General features: G+C 34.7%; 2 protein-coding genes and 1 non-coding gene across 9 annotated transcripts in view; all 3 read left to right on the top strand.

Annotated features, from left to right (window-relative positions):
* LOC136346742 (neuroligin-4, X-linked-like) overlaps positions 1-10394 on the top strand; it is a 155275-nt gene extending 144881 nt beyond the window's left edge. For all 5 annotated transcript variants that reach the window (XM_066296126.1, XM_066296125.1, XM_066296122.1 and 2 more), the window contains 5 exons: positions 1294-1467; positions 1527-1666; positions 3612-3815; positions 4233-4547; positions 10257-10394. In XM_066296126.1, the coding sequence (XP_066152223.1) occupies positions 1294-1467; positions 1527-1666; positions 3612-3815; positions 4233-4364 (650 nt within the window). In that variant the 3' untranslated portion in view covers positions 4365-4547; positions 10257-10394. The remainder of the gene's footprint in view (positions 1-1293; positions 1468-1526; positions 1667-3611; positions 3816-4232; positions 4548-10256) is intronic.
* LOC136346855 (5S ribosomal RNA) lies at positions 9228-9345 on the top strand. Its single transcript, XR_010733377.1, has one exon. It is a non-coding gene; the product is annotated as a 5S ribosomal RNA (ribosomal RNA).
* A 5219-nt stretch (positions 10395-15613) lies between the features above and the next one.
* sub (subito) lies at positions 15614-21754 on the top strand. Of its 3 annotated transcripts, XM_066296138.1 has the most exons (11): positions 15614-15679; positions 15761-16027; positions 18108-18390; positions 18448-18688; positions 18791-19011; positions 19283-19541; positions 19597-19723; positions 19935-20068; positions 20308-20515; positions 21005-21237; positions 21400-21754. In XM_066296138.1, exons 2-11 carry the CDS (start codon positions 15827-15829, stop codon positions 21404-21406), a joined length of 1914 nt encoding a protein of 637 aa, XP_066152235.1. In that variant the 5' UTR covers positions 15614-15679; positions 15761-15826; the 3' UTR covers positions 21407-21754. The 3 variants fall into 3 exon arrangements, with proteins under 3 accessions (XP_066152235.1, XP_066152234.1, XP_066152236.1); XM_066296137.1 differs by having other exon boundaries at positions 15634-16027; XM_066296139.1 differs by lacking the exons at positions 15614-15679; positions 15761-16027 and adding an exon at positions 16289-16404 and having other exon boundaries at positions 21400-21753.
* The last annotated feature ends 284 nt before the right edge of the window (positions 21755-22038 follow it).

Here is a 22038-nt window from a genome sequence, read left to right as displayed (position 1 = left end):
GATGACATGGAGCAGGATCAGTGCCTGGAAGCAACGGATCTATGTCGTTTTCATAATAATTCCGAGAGCTCATAACCGCGAGGAGGGGGCCCGGGAGTTACAACTGGGAACTCGTTACGTGTGCGCATCGAGCATCGGGGACTTTAAAGTTCACATTATCTTAGTTGACAGTCTTCTGTACACAGCAAAGCAACAGCGAACTCCAAACACAATTATTATTAAATTAAAACATTAAACTGCAGTCATTTCATTTACATCCATTCTCCCGTGTAACGTCAACAAATTTAATATCACAAAACAAGGAACGTTCCAACCAGAAACGTTGCCAAATCAAATTGTTTTATAATTGGATTTTCCAGAAGTTTTCTAATTTTTGCAATAATTTATTGTGGGAATTTTTCAAGTCCTCAAACTCATTTCAGCAAAGTTTTATACGCTCGGGGCCAATTTGTTAATTCTCCAACTTCAAACCGAAATAAAGGATTTGATTTGGATTTCACCGGGTCCTTTGAGACGGGAATTATGGTATAACCAGATGGAAATAAAAATTTAGTTGAAATTGTGTGTAATACGAAATTTTTCTATAACAACAAATCTAGGGCGGAATTTGTTTCTAGTTTAATTAGTTGTTTGTGCAGACCAATTCCTGAATTTCCAGCTGCAAACAATCAATATTAGTCCAATGTTTGAACCTAAAACCGAAAGAAGGAAGGCATTAATAATCGTTCCATTATTTTCTCAACAGACTTGCAGGTGGAATAAGAGGTAATTAAATTTTCGTCAACAACACTCCACCAAAGACATTTTAATTAAACCTTCGCGTATTGTTTCGTTCGGTTACGAATTTCTCGTTTAAATCGTTCGGCACGGCTTCAGGAAAATTTTCTTCTTGTTTTTAGAGTTAAGTAACGGCCTCATTAATTGGCTTATTAAGATAAGACCTTTGGCTCTGAAACTATTGCCGTGAGAAGAAACTAAGAAATCGGTACTTGGAGCTCATTAATCTCGAACGTCCTCAACTTTTCAGCAATAAGAAGCAGTTTCATTTAATCACTAGCGACTCGTCAGACTATTCTCTCATGCAGAAAGATCGGAAATGGGAAGTTAACAAGCTCTTGTCAGTGCTTAATCTTAATTAATTCCCAATTAGCTTAAGTGCCCAATTCCTTAAGAAGAGGCTGATTGAGGCATTATTATAGTTTCAAGTCTCACGTGGCCAATAAAGTGTCGTCCCAACTAGAGCATCGATTTGAAAAATAATAAAGTTAAGTTTGCTCATTTTTTTGCTTGCAGGGGCAGTCCGACCGGAATCTTTCACAAGAGTTCCTCCCCTTATGCGACCAGTATCCATAGCTGATTTGTACGTGGTAGATGGGCAAAGATCAGTCGTAAGTACCGACTGTCTACCGCAGAGTACCACTGACGATCGCCTGTTAGAGGTTATTGGCGACCATGTGAAACTCTCAGGTAACTTCGGTCTTTTAGAGGGGAATTGTAAGTGTCTGATTGTATCATCGTAATCGCAGAGGAGGAAATGGAAGAAGACTCTCTGGATAACTTCGCACAGAAACATTTGTACAGTTACACTGCCTTAAGCATCACGGTGGGTGTTGGGTGCATGCTGTTGGTGTTGAATATGCTGGTGTTTGCCGGCATTTATTACCAGGTAAACGTTTGCTTAATTTGAAGGTGTAAAAATGCAAGTAGAAAAAGCAAGGCTGCAAATCGTAATGTTATTGAAGTAAAACCCATACGAAAGAAAAAAAGTGAAAATTGCTGGACTAACGGGCTGTGCGGCCATAAATATCTTTTGGGCTTGGTCGCCGGATGCTGTAGTTATTCTGTAGGCAAAGTGAAAATTTTGCGTTTAAGGCCAAGAATCGATAAAAGTATACATACAAAATTTCCATGGAATTGAAAACTACCGTGGCTTAAAACAATACAATGCTCTAGTTAATTAATGCGCATTACGCATTGCAGGGTTCTCCAGAATTTGAAAAATATGCGTTTGAGGGAAACAAAAATTGGGAAAGACAGAACTAAATTTTTCAAGTAAAATTCGAAGCCAGCAACAAGTAGAAAAATTACTATCCCTGATATTGAAAGGAGTTAAAACAGTCAAAACCGTCAAGGAAAAGCTTGTAAGTTACAATCTTCAAGCTCATCGTCGCTGAAAATGACGAAAAATTCGTAAACGCTCTGAAGAACGAGGTACACGTCACAAAATCACTCATTTTAGATCGATCATACCAAAAAAAAACGATTTTTTAAATTTGAAAATGTGTTTTGAAAGTTGAATGGAATAAGTTGTTGGTTGCTACCTAAAATTCGTAGAAGCTATTAAGACGCGGTACGCCACTGACTATCATGGATATTAATATCTCATAAATCATAATTTAGCAACACTACTTTGTGACAATCAGGATCGTAAGGTGGAGGAAATACCAAATAAACGCACGGGACCATTTCTTCGCGTAAACGTCTACTTTATCTTTCTAAATTTGGAAAATTTGTGGAAGTTTCAAAAAATTAAGTACTCCACTTGGGCTTATGCCCTATTGGAATGAGGCTATGGAAAGATGATAAAATCAAATTTCTTAAACCGATTTAAGTCAGGATCAGAGGCTCACCTAACCGAGATTCTGAGTGTCTGAAAGAAAGTTTTCTATTACAATAAATTTTGAAAATTCGAATAAACCCTGAAATGTCAAATGCATTGCTGAATTTCATAAGAATCGAAACGCCAATAGCATACTGTATTTTAGCACTGTACACGAACGGTCTCTGAAATATATATAAAAAAATATGGATTTGATGTTTTAAAGAAATGAGCGCACAGAGCATATTTTTCAAGTAAAAACCAGCAACAAGAAAAATATTAAATGGAAAATACTTAGATAAATGTGAAATATTTCCAAATCATAAAATGTTCTAATACGCTAATGATTTAGTTCACATTGGGTATTGCCAATGCTTTAAAGTTCTTTTAAATTTGAAAGATCATCCTATGAAAATAATAAATTCTGGGGCGTACTGTACACAATTTTCAGTTGAGAAGGTTAAAAAAAAATGTCATTGCTGATTCAAAAAAAATCACCGTTTATATATTACACAGTCTCAGAATTTTTTGCAATTTCCAAGAAAATGAATTTCAATCCAATAAAAGCAGGGACGTACATAACATAATTTTTAATATCGAATGACGACATCAAACTGAATTATAAGCAGTTATGTATATAGGTGTATGGGCTTCCTTAGGCAAGACTGTAGAATTAGTCCAACACATTGGCAATCTACGAATGACTTTATATCTAAATTTCTAAATATATTTAAGGATTGTATCTCTCATGTATAAAAACCAAAAAGGTTAGATTTCAAAAATCACCACATCCTCCAGTTAAACCACTTGGTTAGCGCCAAATTATTAATGTTTTTTAACTTTAATTGCAAAGTAATTTACATAAAAACGTTAAAACAAAGGCGAAACTCAGTCACATTTTTAGTTTCCGCGGTAAGTAGTTTGATGATATTACTAACAGATATTGACACAAACCAAACATGTATCAGTAAATGTTAACCAGGCTTCTCTTTCATTTTTAACCAACGCGCAGCGCAACAGAGGTAGGCGAAAACCAGACAGCCCCTCTCAAAACCCCAACCTTCAACCCTCAAGAAGCAATTCAACACTCTCTATAGAGGAATCAATTTCCATGTCTCATCGCCCCAGTACTCCTGGAAGCAGCACGAGACAATCCCCTGTAATTGGTCAGCAAGACCAAAGATTTGGGGACATCTCCTCATCCTACCATACTGTTGTAAGACGTTTATTTTAAAGTCAATCAATATAGATTTAAAGTAATGACAATGACCGCTACTTTGATCAGCAAAATGAGAAAGATTCAAAAACATCCAGTATGTTAACCAGAGGATAACTTCCATTGAAATGAAATAGTTTTCCAACCGTTACCTCCGCTCCAAAGTTTCTATGGAAATTAGTTGGTGGCCATAGCTGTCTGTGCCTACTTTGACATATTGAGACTTACTCTACAATCATACGTCAGTGTCAATTGCAAATTAGCTGTCAATTCAAGCTAAAAGTCAACTTACTGCCATTTTTTAAATTTTGATCAGTTTTGTATTACAAAATGGCGGCCGTTGTTGTTACTACTTTATATATTCGCTGATATTGCTTTTATTAATCGCAGTTTAGATTAATTTCATGATTTTTCCAGATACCGATGAGTAAACCTGAAACTCTAAGCACCAACACACTTAAAGTTAAACCTCCACCTCCCGTGCGCACCTGCAGCAACCGTGTTGGCACTATCAAGAAGCGCGTTCAAATTCAGGACAATCCTGTATAGCATTCAGATAAAACGGAATGTCTACAACAAAATTTGGACATTTCGATTTCAACCACTAAATCGAGCTTCGTCCGTCCTAATGATGAAAACATCTGTGACGAAACTATTTTACTGGATTTGGTCAGTGTTCAATTATAACACATCGTTGGTGATCTTATAGTGGTGGTGGTGGACGAATCAGGGGTAAGTATTGAGTCAGTTTATTGGGTTTGTTATATATTTTTGCGATAGTATGAATATCCGATGTCCAAACTCCAAAATCTCAGATCCGCATTGAATGTGCACGGATGTTCATGCTTCGCATACATAATTTACAATTGCAATGACCAATTTTGACAAATACGGAAGGTTAGAAATTCACCAAATGTCAAAATTTATTTGGAATTTGCTAAATTTCTAACCTCACTCAGTCTGCAAAAAACTCAGAAATCTAGAGCCGCGTCGAGATTTTTCACAAGTTGGAACGCATAATATAAAATATCGTTCACGTCCCCTGTAATGCTAAACACAGAATGTTTGTCTGAAAAGAGGAAACAGCAAGCGAAAAAACGTTCCATTAAAAATTTATTTTAGGTCGTGTATTGAAAGGGAAATTAAATTACCTTCAAAGTTTCGCAGTTAAGGGTTTTTGCCTAAGGGAATATTTGCAGTTTTGCTGGCCTAGAAGGTGTAGCCCTCGAATGAAAGTTTATTGTGTTTTACTTATATAAAAAATTATGTTCCCAAAGCCTTTATTGCGTTTTTTGTGTGTTTTTTTCCTTTTCTTGGCCTAAAAACGCTTTCAATTGTCTCTTGTTTATACAGAACACCCCTGTACAGTATGTCTCGAATTACCACTACATCGTTACTGGAAAATTGAAAACGGTAAAAAATATAGAATTAATAATGTCCAACCCAGCAGCAAAATCTTAAAAAAACATAAAAAAACGAATGTACGGAAAGAGAGTTCTATTTGTTTTAAATTTATTTAGACAGGTATTTCCAAATGATGGAATTCCATTAATTTCAGCCACTTGTTCTCTTCTATGTCGTGTTCAATATAAAAATATAATTGGACATATAAATTGTTTATAGGTGAAAACATTTTGTACTCAAAGTAACACCCAGACACGTGTAATGCAACGTTGAAAATTTTGTTAGAAATACGATATTATCAGTATCAGGAGCCGCTCTAAATATAGAGAAAACCTAGTGGTGCGAATAAGAGATGAACATTATAACAAACCTTTGTACCAGATGGTAAACCGTAAACCCAGAACCGTTTGCTAATACGATTAAACATGTAATATTGATAACTGATAACAGATGATTTTATCTAAGATATACGTCTGATGTTTCAACTCCGACGTAAGTTTTTTTAATAATTATCCTTTATGTAGAAGCTAGGTCAACACAAGCTGAATTGGTAGAAAGTTGGTCTATAGGCTGACGTAAGAATCTTTGGAAATATTCGGAATATAAATACAATTCAAATTGCGAAAATTTACATAATGGTATTTACGCTGAAAATTGGGCTGCTTTACAAATTATACAACTTTGAACGCCAAAATAATTACTTCGTATTATCGAAAATCTACTGAAAAACAGAGAAATAAACATTCAAATTGATAACACTCTTTTTTCCCCTTTTTCCCTTTTCGCCTGAACAAAGGGATCGGCGCGCGTACCCTTCCTAAAGGACAAAAAACATGTAGACAAACAAGACTTGTAACATATGGAAAAAGTACTGGGAGAGCAAAAAGAAATATTTCAGACATTACAATGATTCACGTCAACACAATGTTCTGGTGCTGGAAATGGAAACGAACACCAAAAACCAACTCCTCAAATCACCTAATTAAAGCAGAATACCTAACACATTGATAGCAGATGGTCATACATTAACCAAAAAAACTACAGAAAATACTTAGGAGTATCAATGGGAAAGACACTGAAACTGAATTCTAAACAGACAAAGCATTTTCGACCGTTGACGTACATATGTATGTATATAGAAATCAGTACCAAAACTGCAACAAAAATATACAACTCGATTTACAGACTGCTGTTAGGTACATAGTGAAGGCAAATACAACGAAAAAAACTAAAGAACACCTAAAAACAATAGGATAGATTGTACTAAGATTTTGTTCTCTCTTCATATGTTTATACAGAGTGTAACATATCATCATGGAGATATTTAAGAGACCGATAGTACTCTGCAAAATTATTTTAAAAAAATGTTAATAAACCCATAGTCAATAACACACCATTTTCGATGTACAAAATGGCAACGTTTAACATATTTCCTCATCCTTTGCAGTTTTCTCACGTTTGCCTTGAGTTAAATTATTGAAATTTTATACACCTATTTTCTTTAAGATTCCTTATAACAAACTGTCAAAATCGTCGGTAGCCATATACGGAGTATTATATTTTTTGGGTCACGTACTATTTCGTGTTTTGTATCTTTGTTGCAACATTCTGTATGAAGTCTGATTCCAAATTTGAATGCCTTCTTTAACTTTTCAGTTTCTTGTTCTTCGGCAGTATTTTTGTATATATTTCTCCCTTTTCGTAGAATTTGCAAATATATCTATCGATACAAATTCAGAGTATAAAGGGAGTAAGAAAAAAAACATCCAGTTTAGTTACCAACTGAAGCAATTCGTAACGTGTAATGAAACTTCTTAAAAATTAATGTAAACGTAAACGAAAACAAAATTACAAAATATTAAACGTAAAATATAAGAAAAAAATGTGAAATGTTGCCACACTGTCTATCGAACAGAAACATTTTTGACCACGTGTAACTTATGAGAATTTTCTTTTTTTTTTTTTTTAATTTTTTTTTAATTATCTTGCAAAATACTATCATTCTCAGAAATATCACGATGCTGAATTGTTACACTCTGTATATTTCATTTAATATATATTATTTTTAAATAATCGTGAATGTCTGAGTCACCTCGATGTTTCCTACACCTCTCCAATTTTGATATAGAAATACAAGTTTACGCTCTAATGATACATGAATTTGATACGCTCATCAACTGGCCCTCTTTCTAACTGATTCCAGTGATATTACATTTTACATATGTATGTATGTACATCTTTTAATTATCTGAGCAATTAATTCTAAACTTTTTTTTATCGCGTTTTAATATGTAGGTATTCGCATCCGTTTAAAAATGATCTGCGCAAAAAAACAAGTAAACAACAGGCTATATCCGTGTTACACCTCCACTCGAAGCCCCAATTAAAGGACAAAGAAGGATGACGCCACCAATAACCAGTTATGTCCAGTTTACCAGCGTCGACATAAATCCCAAACATTTCACTGTAAAATGCTTAATCGCCAGTTAAAAGGGGATGTTTACTTAATAAAGAGATAGCCTTGAAGGTACTGGTCAGTTAGTCGAGACGAAAGCCGGATAAGGACGTCAATTTACGTAATAGAGGATTGATCCGTCATACATCTACCCTTGTCTCGGGTTTCCACATCCTACGACACAAAAAGGGACAAGGTCATAATAATGGAAGGCTGCTGCCAGATATTTCCTTTATTGCTCTCCCACCACCAAAACTATAATAGAATCATAGAACAGGGTACTTTATGTACATACATATATCGAATTCATGCGATATTACATTCCCTTTTCCCCATCCTGTTGTGCCTCTGGAACCGGTAAAATTCCTTGACGTATATTTATATAATAGAATAAAATGTAATAGTATTTTATATTTGTTTAATAAATCAATTTAACTAATATCTGAGATAAACTTTGATGGCGCAGTTTTGAAGACGTTATTCAAGAGGTTATCTCCAACAATAACCCCAATCCGAAAAAAAATCTAATTCATCTTAATATTTTAATATAGTTTTTAGTAGTTTTTTTTTTTTTTTAACTATTGATGCTAACAATAGTATTCCATGTGTCTAGATATTATTTTATTAATTTTTATTCCTTAAAGTTCGCGACCGTGTCATATTTAAAATTAAGAAGTAGGTTAGGATTGCTCAAAAATCGAAAAGAAGGGATCTGATGAGACGTCAATGAATTTTATTCCCCCTTACAGTGCAGAGATGAACCTCTTTTGTCTTGCGAATTGTAAGCACAGACATGTAGGTAGCAGTGAAGTAGCACGATGGTCTACCAATTTTCACCTGATCCTAAACCCATATCTAGACGGGTAACCACCTAAGAACACCACGTGTAGTTGTGTTTTGTTTTTGTTTTTTAGACACTTTTATTTATTTCAGATTTTTATCCGTGGATGTCACAAAATTTCACGCCCAACTGCCATACTACGTTGGTCTACCAATTCCTGTCTTTACGTATTATCTGAAGGCGCCCTTTAAACTGTTTTTTTTTCATTGATTTTTCCAGTAGAGTTCCTAAAAACATTATGTCATGTATAAACCTGCCTATCTCTTAAAAGCTCGTCTTCCACACGTGTACTTAATAGTTGGGCAGATGTTCATATAAAAGCCAAAACCTCGGATGGTGAACTGTCCAGCGCGCTCTCGTTAATGCACCCTGTGATAGCTATTAAACGTTACATCATCCACCGGGTCTTACGTACGACCTATGGCAAACCACTATACAGGTGCGCTATATTGGGTGGAAATACTTGGAGGTCTCGTGTAACTTGTGTATACTTAGCTTTTAAAGTGTAATGTATTAATCATTAATTTGTAAAAACGGTTCTTTTGAGTTAAGTTGAGGTTTCTGTCCGATCACCGAAGGGAAACGACGTCGGGCGTGGTTAGTACCTGGATGGGTGACCGCCTGGGAACACCACGTGCAGTTGCGTTTTTTATTATTTTTTTAACACTTTATTTTTTCTCAGTTTTGTACAAAAATACCACTAATTTCTATATGCAACTGCCATACCACGTTGGTCTACCGGTTCCCGTCCGATCACCGAAGTCAAGCGACGTCGGGCGTGGTTAGTACCTGGATGGGTGACCGCCTGGGAACACCACGTGCAGTTGCATTTTTTATTTTTTCTTTCTAGGCACTATTCTTTTTCATTTTTATATAAAAATATCACTAACTTCTACGTGCGACTGGCGTACGACAATGATCCACCGGTTCCCGTCTCACAAGGGACGAAATAGTGACTGGCACATCACCTCAGTCTTCTTTTACCGTATTTTCACAAATGAAAGTTCAAAATCAACCCAGAACACGGTCCTAATCCATCAACAGAGGAGTGCGAACTACCTTGAGATCATGCTTGAGATCATGATTCATGAACTTCAATGATTCCTTCAGGAATCAAGTCACGTATGCCATGCAAAAAACCTTTGAGGGCTAATAGAAGTTGCACCCGCTCATTAACCCGAAATTGCTCATGAGCCCGGACAATAAATTTCAAATCTACAAAGTACTCGTAAGGTGAACAATGCTCTACGGTCCACCTGTGAGGTGTATGATACTTGACTCGAAAAAGAAGAGACTGCGGTTATTCCAAAATCAAATACCGAGGAGAATTCTGTCAGTCGGCAGATATACTCGGATACGTAACATTTAATGCCTGGAAAACCAAAAATTTTCAAAATCATTTTTAAAATCTCCTAATATTGTAGACGAGACAAAGTTACTACAGAAATGTAACCTCTTTCGAATCTCTCCATAAATAAAATAATAAAAATTAAAGACATTAGTGACCATAAAGATAATATGTTTTACCGTTTTCAAGATCCTAATAATGTAGCTCGATTTTGAGATACCACGTACTTATATTTTAGAGTAAAACATGACCTAACTAAGAGACGCCGTCACAGCTGAAAGACAGCCCTCTGTCAATTCCTTTTTCGTATTTCCCGATCGCAGAATGTACCAAAATTAAAAATTTTCAGTAAGATGATCAGTGAAACAAAAACATGCCTTCCCCTGTTAATAGTGTTCATCAGTCATCAACTGCTGAGGTTTCTCATGTCACTCAAGTCGAAATCGACCCTAAAAATAAGAATCCAACCGTATTAGAATCCTATGGATATTTGCTTGGAAAGACCATTGGGACTGGTTCGTACGCTACTGTACGAGTAAGTTTTTACTTTTCGGTAGTTTCTACTTGAACACAAAATGTAATTGAGCCTCTTGTAGATGGCCTATAGTCAACCACACCAAGGGAACGTTGCGATTAAAATAGTGAGCAAGTTCTCTGCACCTGCTGACTACTTGAAGAAGTTCCTTCCAAGAGAGATTGAGGTGGTGAAGGGGTTGAGGCATCCGAATTTGATACGGTTTTTGCAGGCAATTGAAACTACTCACAGGTTGGTTTACCAACATAGTTCAGTTTTGTTCTGGACTAGGTTACGTAAATAACGATTCTTGGATATGGCAAGTCGTTTGGTTCTATTTTACAGAATGTACATTATAATGGAATTTGCTGATAATGGCAGTCTTCTTGACATCATCAGAAAGGAGCAATACATTGATGAGACGAGGTCGAGGAAATGGTTCAGGCAACTTGTTAGTTCTGTTGAATATTGCCACGACCGAGGCATAGTCCACAGGTAAAGTAATTTTTTTACGGGGTGCGGCATGGGAACCGAATGTTTTTGGACTGATTCTAGAATCGTTAATTTTTGACATACAATTTGTTTTTTTTTTTTAATTATTGCAACATGTTCGAAAACATAGCATTTTATAATCATGAACAGAACATTATATCTGGTGTACGCTGGCCATTCTCGTTGACGCAATATCTAAGAGGTAGCCGGTAGTTTGGATGATTTGATGTCGAATTGCTTCTTTTAATTGTTCTGATGTACAAGGCTTCGCCTCGTAGGCAGATGCCTTCAGATACCCCATAAAAATAAATCACATAAGGAGAGGTCAGGCGACCGCGGAGGCCATAAAACGTCACCAAATCTGAACTGCAGTCATAGACTCACGACTCCTAACAAAACGCTCACAAGCGAATATTCGATATTTCAATGTCCCCGACGGCTCTGCAGAGGCAATTCAAAAATAATAACAAAATGCTCTGAGCCAAAGAATGACATGCGTATTCAAGCATAACACTTCCATTGTAAACGGTCAAGTACTATCCATTCCAAAACCGCTTGATTTTCGAGCCGCACCCTGTATATTCGCAAAATAAAATCCATCAGTTTAGAGTTCGTTAATGTCTAAAATGTATTCAGTTTGGTAGAATCTGTGTAAATGTCGACGTAGTAACATCGCTATCTGCCACAGAGCGTTATTTTCGCTGTTTTGGTTTAAGTATTTATACAGGCAAATACTCTTCTTAAGCAGCTCAGCTTGCAGGTTGAAATACTTAAAAAATTTATCTCAAAGAACTCGTCTTCAAAGAGACTCCTTACTCGCTTTGTCTCGTCATTCATGTAAATTACCCGTTTTTCTCAATATTGTTTTAACCCATATACAGGGTACTCCGCGTCGTTATATTTTAATATCGGGATCATAAGGTAGACTTAATCCTAAGACTGAAAAACACGCAAGTAGTAGATTGACTTTTCATTCGTTCCAAAGTTACAGCCCTATGAAATTATAAAAATAAATAAACAGATTCACAATCGAAAACCAGATGAAAATGTACTTTTCGCAAATATTTAATTAATAATACCTTCAAAATATCTCCCTTCTTGCTGAAATTACCCGTGCTTGTATGCCATGGATGCCATGGAATTATTGGAGCGTATTCAGCAAGCGACCCAACATTTACGCGAAAATAAGCGTGAAATAAGGAGTGTCACTTTATCCGTTCGCATACGAACACCAGCTTGTATTTAGGAAGAAGGGTATTTTAAAAATATGTATTATTAATTAATTATTTGTGAAGATACATATTTATTTGCTTTTCGATTTTAAATCTATTTATTTATTTTTATGACTTCGTAGGGCTGGAACATTGGAACGAGTAAAAATCAACCAATCACATTTATGTTTTTTAGTTTTAGAATTAAATCTATTTTATGCTACCAAAGTTTTAATATAACGTCATGGAACACTTTGTATTCTCGTCTGATAGCAAAAAACCTTGTCTACAACTAGAAAGGCTGTTAGTTACGTTGTGCACGAAAGATGCCACTGAAAGTGCAAAATTAGGTTGGTCCGAATCGAATGTCCAGTCCATAGTTAGGGTAAGGTTACTAAAATGCTACACTTTAAGAAAAATATCGTACAAAGTGAGGACTTATAAAAATAAATAAAATTGATATGCGATGTGATATTCAAAACATTCACAAATTATGTTTTTATTTATCACAAAAAAATTAGTAAATTTATGTTTTTTCATAAAATAAATGAAATTTTTAAAAATTTACCAAGATACGACTAAAGAAACCAGCCTCTTTAAGTCGTACCGGCTAGAGCTAAAATGGTGCCTAAGAATACAGTTAACCGACCATAAAAATTATAGCGTATTTTTCGATAATAAAATAACTAAAAATATACAGGGTGTCTAGAAAAGTCATGTCATAAATTCAAGGGTTATAGAGGAGGCTAAAGTAATGCCGGTACTTCATATAAAAAAACTTCCTAGCAGCCTTCGTTACCAAGTTATCCGCACTCAAAGTAAGAAGTTAAAAAAAGTATTTTTGCTGTAACTTTCAAACAATTATCATGGTGGCAATAAAAGTTGGATGGTTTCAATAACTCATAAAAGTGCGTATTTTCTATGTAAATAGCGAAAAATTTTGAGAAACAGAGTCAAATGTTTACGACCATGGTTGATTAAGTCAAATATACATTAGATTGTTGTTCCTTGAGAAGTAGCACCCGTAATATAATACATTCAATATTCAAAAGGTACGACTTAAGCATGGGTACAAGTGAAGCAACTTTGCCCTAGTTTGGCGAGTTATTTTATGAATTTCGGTAACATCGTTGAAAAACATAATTTCCTGCTCACGTAGAGCTGAAAAATTAAATAATTATGTGAAATATCACAGCGAAAAACGAAGATATTCTTTTATTTATGGACAAATACACTTATCGGCTTCCTATTAAATTAGATAACAATCTTTTTTTAGATTATAAGTGAATTTTCTGATGTTGCCTTATGAACGCACGGTTCAAATACTGCCCATCCGTCACTGTATACAGGCTGAACGAGACTATTGCTTTTCGTTTAAGTTAGACTACGCGTTTTAGTTTGGATACAATATGGAATAATTACACAATGTAAATTCTATCTCCTGTTTTTCATTCCATGCTACTATTCTTCTGCAAATATGAAACCCTAAACTTTGAAACATGCGCAAAGTATGTACCAGGCTTCAAGACCAAAAACACAAACTAACATCATTCATTTTCAATTACACCGCCATGTGAAACATTAATTCATTGTAGAGACATCAAATGTGAGAATATGCTTATAGACGACGGATGGAATATAAAACTTTCGGACTTTGGATTTGCAAGAGCAAACATGAAACCGAAAAATGGAAAGCCGATACTCAGTGATACTTTTTGTGGCAGCTATGCCTATGCCTCTCCTGAAATACTCAGAGGAATACCATATCAACCTCAATATGCAGACATTTGGTCCATGGGGGTGGTGCTGTTTGCCATGGTACTTGGGCGGTTACCTTTCGACGACAGCAACTATAAGGAATTGCTAAAAGTCTGTTTTATCTGTTTGTAAATAGTATCTAGTTCAATTAATGTTTCTCAATTTCAGCAAGTATCCAGTAAAGTGATATTTCCGAAGGAGCCTAAGGTGAGCAGTAAATGCAAATCGTTGATAAACAAAATCTTAACTCCGCTGAAAAGCAGAATTTGTATAAACGGTATCAAGGAGGACTCTTGGTTTGCCTGCGAGCAGGAACGAGCAGGGAATAGTAAGGATGCAACAGCTTCTCCTACAGTATCAGTAAGTTATAAAACCTTCGAGAAAGCTAATAAAGTAATCAAGTCATGTTGTGACAGAAAACCGAAGATGAAGGAAAACCTTCAGTGGACTGCGACATGTTGGTACCACCAAGCATATAACATGCCATAAAAATCAGAAACGGTGAAAGTGGAATTGAGCAATCTGACACGGGAAACTCCAGTGGGAAATCAAAAATGTACTAATACCAAGCTGTGTTCTTATTTTTCTAATAAATTGTCTAACATTTTCTATAATTTTACGTCCTGCTTGTAATACTACAGAATCATAACCTCATCATGAATGGAATCACATCTCTCTAAGACCTTAAAAACATTCTCGCTGCTCCAATGTCTCAACTGTAGCTGGTAGCACTTCGGATCATACCTTGAATATTCAGACAATGTACACGGAGCGGATAGAAATGGATGCTCCACGTAAAGACTGCATCCAGACACTGTGTCCAGATGTCACTTCATCTTTGAGACTCTCAGAATTTTCGGTAATACTCATTAGATGTTTAAATCCCTGAAGGTGACTGTCGCCAGTCAGTAGGTCGGACACTATCCTCGTGCTATTTTTTTCTAATGGAAGAAGTTTATTCCAGTCGGCATTTAGATTGGCTATATGTGCCCCGATTTGTCCAATAATAAAGGAACATCCTCTCACTCATCGATCTAACTGCCACTATCTTGAAAATCCCTGCAATCGGTTTAGGACTGTGGAGCGCTAGTCCAAAGCCTTGTTTGGCTAAACCATTTGTCCTCTCGTCACCGGCTGTGTGTGCGCAATCCAAAGGAGACAAATTTTATTATTTTTTCCGGGAAAAGATATCCAGGACGTTTTCACATTCTAGAATCAGATTGCAGTGTATCACATTGGTACCAATAGCCAATATCGCCGCCGTTCTGTAAGGGAATAGTTGATCTTGACATATGTAAGTGAAAGAGTCAACAGTTCGAGCCCCCATGCAAAGCTTGCAAATAATCCAGTCCGGAACACTTTAGCATGACTATCCAGAGTAATGTTTTTCTTTTCGTCAGTATCCAACTTGAATTAACCTAGAGCCAATTATATACCAGCTGTTTGTGCAGGAGTAGAAGAACATTAGTACCCCAGTTATCGGGTATTACTACTTCCAGAAGGTTTGAAGGTTTGAGTGTGGATGGTTGAAGATTACTATGCATTAAGAGGACCAGACAGTTTTTAATGCCAAAGTTCCAAATGCACGTAACTGAATATTAACATCTGCAACTGTTCCAGTGTCCACCTCCCATATGCCGGATGTATCGTTTCAGATTTAATTATTAAGTTTAAGAGCGTTAAAATTCGATATTTCTTTTATAGATACGATTCGATACTGCATATCGATATTTCGCCCGAAATCGCATAACCCTACTTTCTCTGACACTGACATTGACATTGAATTCCGTTAATTGTTTGATGCTCTATGTCCCGGTTTGTGATCGTTTGATTTAAAATATGTGAGTTTACTATTTAAATTTCTTGACGAATTTAAAGGGCTTGTTGCAGTATAACTCCTGTTAAAATTAAACAATTTTTAGTCAAAGACGTATAGTGCGATAACAAGAAATATCTTGCTGTCATTGTCACCGAGTTAAGACCTAAGTATGGCTGAAAAGAAGTTTTCTTATTGCCCTCCTCGGCCAGTATCCTACTTGCAGGCTAGAGATCCTAGTATTTTAAGTTGGAATTATTGGAATAGAGATAAATTGATCAGACACAATTTATTGGACGACTTCTGCAAAGATAGTACAATTTGTAAAAATGATTCAGAAATCAAAGAGAAAGTGGTAAATCGAGTTGTGCAAGTAAGTGATATTTCCTGCTTTATTTCATAAAGTTTAATAAGTATTGACCATTGACTCTTTAAATCTATTGTACCAAACGCACAGAACTGTTTAGTAAGAATTTAATATGCATAGTTAGAGACATGGCCTTGTTCTGCTCTTTTTCCTGCATACTTTTACGTTTATTTTTTGAAATGTCTCTATAATTTCCCAGAGAGAGAGAGAGAGAGAGAAAGAGAAGGAGAGAAATTTAAACATTGACAATAAATAAAAAATAAACTATTTTTTACCAAAAATACAGCAAGCAGATACCTTTTCTTGTAAAGACATATTATTTCAGTGTCTATCTTCCTAAATACTATTTCTGTGTCGCAATGAATGACTCTCAGGAAATAATGGTAAATAATTTTACAAATACATAAAAACAAATGCTGTTTCGTGTTACACAATTCTAACATATACCACTCATTAGAGACATTTTATTCTGAAGATTTATTAAATATTTTCTGTAAAGCTCTTCTAAAGAAACTACTCAATAAAAATTTTAATAAAAAATACCACTTGAGCTATGTTCTTGCGATATTTTTCTAGAATTTTTTACTCATAAATTTTCATAACTGTTTTGCATAAAAATACTTCATATACACCACACATGTATTCAAAAAAATACTCAACACAATAGTATAATTAGCAAATGATTTTCAAAAAGTTACTAGAAACACTTTTGTCACCATGTGAACTGTGGGAAGTTCATTATTTACTATATAAAATGTGTTAGAGTTAAGTTATGTCAGGTGATTAAGAACTTTTTGAGAAAGTATGGAGTCCATGTAGTGAGGTAATTTGAAATTAATCTTCAAAAAGTTTTACTTTAAGAACTGGTTATTAGAATAAACACCTATTTAAAGTAACCAAGTTAGAAAATACAAATATCATCCCTATAAATATAAAAAACATCAATAATGGCTAGAAGGAAATAGAGTTCAAACAGCTGAGTTTTGTTTTAATGTTATAAAGCAAGCAAATAATGACTGAAACTTTTTGGAAAACATCTGTTTTACGAACGAATCTACGTTTATACTAAATAAAGGACTAAATTGCCAAAACTTGAGATTCTGGAACAAAGGAAATCAACATTGTTTAATTGAGGCGAGACCAAAATATCTCCAAAATATTAATGCGTTGGCGGAAATTCTTGGGAATTGTATCATTGAACTGATTTTTTTACAACAAAACCTGATTGGAGAGTATTTTTTGGAGATACTTCAGGATAAAATTGGACCGACATCAGCGGAAGCTGTACCAGAAGATGGAGAGATCTAATTTCAGATAGATGACTGCCCACTATATAGTACACATTTAGTACGAGAATATCTGCAAAACGCATTTAGTGGGCACGTTATCAAACCATATAACACAATTCGCTGGCCCGTCTGATCCTCTGATGCTTCAATAAATGTTTTTTTTTTGTGGGGTTACTTGGATAGCATTGAAAAAAAAGTCCGGTATCGAAACTTGGACGAATTTAAAAAATCGATATCGGTCCGTTGTGCTCAAATTTCCCATCGAGAGGCCAGCCACACAAAAGAATTTTACGATCCATTAGGGTACTGTTTATTATTAAATAGGAAATTATTTGAACATTTACTAACTTAGAAATTGAATTAAGAATGTTTATTTATTGTTTGCTAATACTATTAAATACATTATTCTGTTGCTGGTAATTTAATTGAAGTAAATGTCAAGGCAACATTATAAATTTTCAAATTTTAGAAAATCTCTTTCTAGTTTTGAGGTATCAAGTTGAAATTTTGTAGGTACTACTGTTTAGACTGTAAGTCTACATGATCGGATTTTCAATATATAAAAAAAAATTATTATAACTATAAGTTAAGATTTTTTTGGTGCGAGTTCCCTTTCTTCCTCTTGCATCTTTTTAATAGCTTACCACTAAATTGTTCAAATTCCAAAATTTTTAGCAAAATCAAAAATGTGTGGTAAAATCCCTAATGGAGGATTGATTGATATGATTTCTATCCAAATCTTGGTTGAAAAATCGAACGGATCAACAGTTATTACGATTATTTTTCTTTCTTTTAAGGACGAAGGCTTAAGTGTATTTCTGAGAATAAAGGGAGGCGTCGTGGAAAGTGATCAATACAAAGTGGAGAATAATGTGTTATCTTGCCTAGGGCCTAAAAGCTCACAAAATAGCAGAACAGCGAAAAACGGTTACACCTACATAAAGCAGTTCACTTTTTCTCACATATTCCAAGCAGATAGTACACAGAGTGATATTTTTGATAGCACGATAAAAGAAAAAGTGTTGGGTTTTATAAATGGCCTTCCCTGCACCCTCCTCGCTTATGGCGTGTCTGGCGCTGGTAATACTATATTAGCGACTAATTGATAATGTAGTTTACAACGTTAATATCTCCCAGGAAAAACTTTTACTATGATTGGATCTGCAGAACAACCAGGAATAATACCTCGGAGTTTAGATTACTTGTTCAGAACATTGTCAAACCATATAAATAAGATACCCATCGTAAAACCGGAGGCTAACAGAAAGTTTCAAGTACTGAACACTTATCAAAGCATGTGCGAAATTGATATACTAGAGAATATGCTTCGTGATCCGCACACACACCGAAATGAATCAGTGCATAAAGAAACATTTTTGTAAGTGTTTTATAATAATGTTTTTTTGTGTGGCTAATCGTCGATCTGTTAAGTATTAATTGCGACATTGTGCTGCCTTATTCTATTTAAAATTTTTGCTAGAGCAATGGAACGAAGGCTTAGTTTCAACGATGTTGGACATATAGACAATATACCCCCTATTCTGGGCCTGTGGGTCTCATTTGCCGAAATTTATAACGAGAATATCTATGACTTGTTCCAAAATCCTCCGGCACGAGGGATGCAGAGGCCGAAATTAAAACTGGCAGGGCTTCAGAACGACACTTACATTAAGGATCTGAAATGGGTTTATGTTCGAAATGGTAAATGAAGTTTTTATCACAATTGCTTTAATATTAAGAAATATTATATTCCGTAAGTATACAATTCTAGAATCAGAATTTGTTCTGGTTCAACTTTACCACTAATTCTTAGATAATAGTGTGTAAAACTTTGTCCATATCGATTAGTCCCTTTACGATAACTCTTAAATGTAATAGTGTTTTGGATCCAAATGAAGCGAAACGAAGCTGGGATACACTATTCGACCATCATTAGTAAGGAACTATAGGTAGACATTGAACTTTTCCGCAGGTGTTGAAGCTTACGAACTCTTACAATACGGCCAGCAGAATCTTAGTTACGCATCTACATGTATAAACGAGCATTCCAGCAGGTCACACTGCATATTCTCTATAAAATTACTGTCGGGTTTTGATGAGAATAATTGTCAGTCTTCAGTATTTAATTTTTGTGATTTGGCTGGTTCTGAACGGTTGAAGAAAACTCACAATGAAGGATTTAGACTAAAAGAGTCGATGAAAATTAACACGTCGCTGTCGACGTTAGGAAGGTAATTGAGAAAACAAGAGTTAAAGAATAGAGGAAAAGATGACAATATATTTCAGATGCATAACCTGCATTAGAAACAAACAGCAAAACAGCAAAGATTGCAGTAAAGCCCCTTTTAGAGATTCTAGATTGACTCAATTGTTTCAAAAGGCCTTACAGGGTAAGGAGGACATTCTTATGATGGTAAGTTTTTTTCTGAGTACTACATGGTATTAGTCAAGTTTGTACCTTTACACCTTTGTGTAATTATTATATATTTTCCGTTGCATCAAAAAACTGTTGGTGTTAATGAATCTACTGAATATTTTTTTACCTTGCTGAACATATTTTTACGTTCGCGACCATTATATACATATTATGTTCTAATTTGATCAGTGTAAATATGCGTTTTAAGGTAAACATAAACCCTTCTAAAGACATGTTTGAGGAAACGCAACATACCCTAATGTTCTCCGCCATTGCCAAAGATATAGTGATAAAGCCATCGACAGTAGAACCACTGGTACCAGTTAAAGAATATGAAAGCAAGTAAGTTGATTAATGTTATTTTGTAATATCGTTTTTTTTTTATCCATTTCAAGTGTAAATTGAAGAACAATACATATTATCGGTCAGATTACTTTTGGATCATGACCCGGTCAATTATTGTAATATTCATTTTGTATTCTTTATTCACATTGGCACACAGGTCGTTTGGACGTTTACTATACACTCTTATTGACAAACACATGAGAATTACAAGTTGATCTATTTTTTTATAATTTTAGGAATAAGGAATTAAGTGAACTACATAAGGAAAACGACAGACTACGTCAGGAGCTGTCTAAATATCAATATCAAAACAAAGAAGTGAATCAAGTCGAAGAGGAACTGAGAGAGCTACGAAACGATAAAGCCATGTTAGTGCTTCAATTGTCTGAGCTAAAACAGGAAATTTTTAACATCATTGAGAAAGAAATGGAAAGTTCACGAAAGGTAAATATATCCAAACTAACTTACTACGATGGTGATAACACCAGGTTCTACGTCATAGTTTCGCGATTAATGTTAACGAAATTCATTTTGTAATTCTTCTTTGAGGGAAATCTAGCTTATATAAACTTCGTCCTTTATGTCACTTTTAGGTAATAAAGTCGATTACATTAGAATTATGCCGCATTGTCAAAACTACAAAGTGGTTAAAAAAACATTTATCAGGAAAAATATTAATGCTTTCATTTTAGTTGAAGAATGACTATTAATTCCACTTTGAAATCAACTTAAAAAAAGATACTACTCTGTGTTATACTGGGTGATCCGGTTGAAGTAAATTTTGAAAATATTGAAAAGTGTGGTATATACCAAAATCTATTAGTTTAATTTAATTAAAATATTTTTGAAATGGCGATACTTTCTGTTGTACCACCCTATATCATTTTTTTAGCTAATAACATAATAATTTTAAATAAAATTAAATTTTTTAAGGAATGGAATGAACTGATTGCATATTATGAGAAACGAATTAAAGAACTGGAGCCTGATGCGGCCGCTTATCAGAAAATTAAACGTCAAGAAAATTTCAACTCCGTGTTAAGAAATATAGAAACTGCATGCAATAGTAATGTCTGCGACGATGAAGGGGATGAAGATGACTGTATATTGGTTAGTGACGATGCGTCTGATTTATCTTCACAATATAAAGAGGAGGAAGACGAAAGGTAAATTTTGGAGGGCACCACCTAGTTTTAGAAGTAACTTCAATCTTGTCGATTTTTCTTATAGGAGAATAATCTTTGCCTCTTTAACAGTACTTTCCTATGTAAAATTACAGTAATATAAATATTTATTCCAAGTCATTAAAATTGTATTTCTAATTTCAGCCAATAATTTACTAATGGCTGCTAAACTTGATTACTTGGCCAAATACTTATCGATGAAAAGTCGTTCTGAAAACGCTCAGCTTTAGCAAAATAGTTCCCGCAGAATTGATGTGTTATAATTAAAGGCTAATATACGTAATTTTCCTCTGCTCTCGAATGTACTGATATGATAGGCGCCTGATGTCTGCACAAGTATAAAAGAAGAATAAGTTTAATTATAATAATAAATAATATAAATTATTAATGTATATTTTACCATAAAATAACTTTATTTAAGACGTTTTAGTCATCTTTTCGTTTAGTGTATTCTATCTTAATTTTAATTATTCATGTATTTTATATATTCTACCAATAAAAAGTTTAAACATTAGTATTATTTCCTGTCTTTACAATAGCGCAGGCCTGCTCCAGAAAGATAATTCACTACCGCATATCAAAATGCAAGACAATTAGAATAAAAGTTAATATAAAAGATTCCAAGTTTATATATGTAAGTAGTGAATACGTCGATTAATTAGAGAACAGCATAATTAGGAAAAATGACAAAACATGAAATCACTTGGACCAAATAATTGACATATTTTTGAAAAGAAGATGTCAAATGCAAAAGCTGTTAACCGTTAAAATCTCCCAATAGAT

This window comes from Euwallacea fornicatus, chromosome 24 (assembly GCF_040115645.1).
Source record: "Euwallacea fornicatus isolate EFF26 chromosome 24, ASM4011564v1, whole genome shotgun sequence".
NCBI classification, from domain to species: domain Eukaryota; kingdom Metazoa; phylum Arthropoda; class Insecta; order Coleoptera; family Curculionidae; genus Euwallacea; species Euwallacea fornicatus.
This window is presented reverse-complemented; position numbering and strand designations above follow the sequence as displayed.